This window comes from Acytostelium subglobosum (assembly GCF_000787575.1).
Source record: "Acytostelium subglobosum LB1 DNA, scaffold: scaffold6, whole genome shotgun sequence".
In the NCBI taxonomy this organism is placed as follows: Eukaryota; Evosea; class Eumycetozoa; order Acytosteliales; family Acytosteliaceae; genus Acytostelium; species Acytostelium subglobosum.
In genome coordinates, this window is record NW_012236532.1 from 1278924 (window position 1) to 1281969 (window position 3046).

Below are 3046 nucleotides of genomic sequence, written 5' to 3' on the forward strand. Positions count from 1 at the left end.
GTYGTTGTTGTTGTTGTTGTTGTTGTTGAGATACTAATTGAATGTTACTGTCGCTAGGAATAATCAATAATAATGTTGTATAGTAGTTGTGATAACAATGTTGTGATCAGTTTGCAAACAGAAAGATAGAGAGAGAGAGAGAGAGAGAGAGAGAGAGAGAGAAGAACGGATAAATCTTTGTGTATGATGATGATTGGCAGTTTATGGTAACTTGATAAATGATCACTTTGCTTGAGGAGAATGAGAGAGATATAGAGACAGATGATTGTCTCAGTGTGATTGATCTGAATTCAGGTGCGTCGTTGATTGTCGTGCGAGCTAACCATCACAATCAGGAGGGCGTTAATAATGACATGACTCCACAGCGGTCGTTCAGAGCAATCAATCAACACACATAAAATCATTGCTTTGATGCATGCAGCGCCTCAAGGGACCAGGACATGCACGTCGCACCATCCGCCAACCACCCCCCTATTTCGAAAGCACACCCAAACAAATCATGTGCTTTGTCCAACAAACAACTGTTGGAGATATCGAGTGGGCGTGTGAGTGTGGGTGGCAAACATTCCCCCAACTATGGTCCAACCAACTCCAACGACTAAACAATGACAATGGTAACTGGACCCATTTTGGATGTTATGTTGTTGGAGCGCTGCTTGTGCTGCTGCGAAAGTCTTGATTGGGATAGGTCAGAGGACACAATGCGTTTATGGTGTTATAAGTCCAATGTCCTTATCTATCTATTTTCGTACGAAATAATCAAATCTTATCAGTGATGACAACAACTGATATCTTTTGTTGGCAACATAATAATCGAAAACAACAACAATGTTGTTGACTTGTACTCATCCTGTTGTCATTGAATGAATGAATGAATGGTTCACAAGTCCTTGATCATGTTGATGATGTGAGATGATAGATGGTAATTATCAAAATAAAATATATTTATATTTATAGGTTGGTGGATCATTGTGGCCTCCATCCAAACTGTTTTGATCATCATTGTTGCTCCTCCATTCATCGGGCTCATCAACAACAGTTAGAATAATCTTGATCAAAAATTTAAATTTAAAAAAATCAAAAAATCACTTCCATTCACCCCTTCATTCCCACCCAACCAACCAAAGCAAGGCACTCAGCTAGATCGCCTCCCTTCACGGAAACAATTTGTCATTCAACTTCCTCAGGTGAGCTCACATCCATCCAAATCCATCCTATCCAATTACCCATACATCATACACCCTACTCATTCACTCAATCAATCACTCACACTCTCACACATACACAACAGGACACACACACACCAACCACATTATTAGTTTGACTTACTGATTGATCAACCTGTGTTGTTTCTGTTGTGTCAAGTGATCATTCAACGACACACATCTCAAAATCAATATCTAAAACAAACAACAAATATATATACAACAGATAAACACCAAACAACCAACAACCAACAACCAACCAAACAAAGAACTAAACAAAATATGAGCAGCAACCCAATGCAGCCAAGGATCATACCAGAGATCCCAAAGAGGAAACCACCTGCAGGAGGTAATGGATCGGATCTGGCTGTGAACTCTAATGGCATGGTTACAAGTCCGAATCTTGGAAGCAGCGGTGGAGGTGGAGTTGGATACCCGCCACAATATCAGCAGCAACCACCACAACAACAGCAGCAGCAGCCTCATCCACCAATGATGAAACAGGCACCACCTCATGTATACAGCAATCAACAAGGCTTGAAGCCAGCGCCATATGTACCAACCAACCCCAACGCAAAGTCACCTCCATACCCTCCACAGTCGGGAATGATGATGAAGCAACCACCCTCACAGCAGTACTCGCCTCCATATCCTCCCCAGACGATGCACAAGCAGATGCCACCACAGCAGCAGCACTCGAGTCCTCCACAGTATTCACCACAGAGTCAGACACCGCCCGGAGTGCAAACACCTCCAATGAACTCATCTCCAGCAGGCTACAAACCACAGCCAGCTGCTCGTACCGTGTCACCCAACACGGGATCACCTCGCGAGCTGCCCTCCCCAGGCAACACGTCGCCACCCTACCAACCACAGATGATGCAGCGACCTCCCGTACAGGGTCAGGCCAAGCTACCGCCTCAGAATGTTCCCGGTAGACAGCCTCCTCCTCCTCCAGGAGGCCAGGCACATCCCGTCCAAGGAGGACATGTACAGGCTCATCCTCATCCTCACCCACCACAACAACATCCACATCCACCAATGCAGGCTAATCCACATGCACATCCACAGCAACAGCAGCATCAACAGCAGCATGCACATCCACAACAGCAGCAGCCACAGCAGCATCCTCAAATCCCTCAGATACAACAAACTCAGTATGTGAACCAAGCGCTAACTCAACAGCAACAGCAACAGCAACTTCAACAACAACAACAGCAACAACAGCAACATCAACAAGCCCATCATGCCAATCCGAGGATCATGAGCGTTAACTTATACGATGTAATAAGTCAACAGGATCACATTAAGGGTGACACCTTGGCAAAGAGTAAGTTCAACTCATTCATTCAAGACTAGACCGTGAACACAATCTCATATTTCCCTCTTCTCTCTCCCCTACTCTATCCACAGACCAAAAGCTACTGTTTGAGCTCAAGAGAGAGATCTCAATCTCGAGCAAGAAGAACTTTACATTGGAGCGAGACATTAGGAACTTGGACAAGAAGATTGCGCTGCTCATCAAGAACCGTATCACCCTGGACGAGATCATGCAGACGTCGGGCGATATCCTCGAGATGCAGAACAGGACAATCCAGATCAAGGACAAGTCGCAGCGTGAGAACTATGGTCAGCTGTTCCATCTGTTGCAGAACAACACGGGCTACATCGCATCGTTGGCCAAGCTGGTCAAGGTGGGCGAGATCGACAATCTGCTTCAGACCGTCATGTTCACGCTGTACGGTAACCAGTACGAGGAGAATGAGGAGCATCTCCTGTTGTCCATGTTCCAGCAGGTGCTGGCCGAGGAGTTCCGCGAGGCAACCTCCATTGGCAGTCTG

The 3046-nt window shown here is 45.7% G+C and overlaps 2 protein-coding genes across 2 annotated transcripts; one reads left to right on the top strand and one right to left on the bottom strand.

The window, feature by feature from the left end:
• Window positions 1-1442: 1442 nt before the first annotated feature.
• Window positions 1443-2558, top strand: SAMD00019534_038570 (hypothetical protein; the record flags this gene model as incomplete). The annotated part of the gene is made up of 1 exon (XM_012904749.1): window positions 1443-2558. A coding segment is annotated over one exon (1116 nt), but the record flags the coding sequence as incomplete, so codon positions are not given.
• Window positions 2559-2653: 95 nt separating this feature from the next.
• SAMD00019534_038580 (hypothetical protein) lies at window positions 2654-2977 on the bottom strand (the record flags this gene model as incomplete). The annotated part of the gene is made up of 1 exon (XM_012904750.1): window positions 2654-2977. The coding sequence occupies one exon, from the start codon at window positions 2975-2977 to the stop codon at window positions 2654-2656; it is 324 nt and encodes a 107-aa protein (XP_012760204.1).
• Between the last annotated feature and the right edge of the window lie 69 nt (window positions 2978-3046).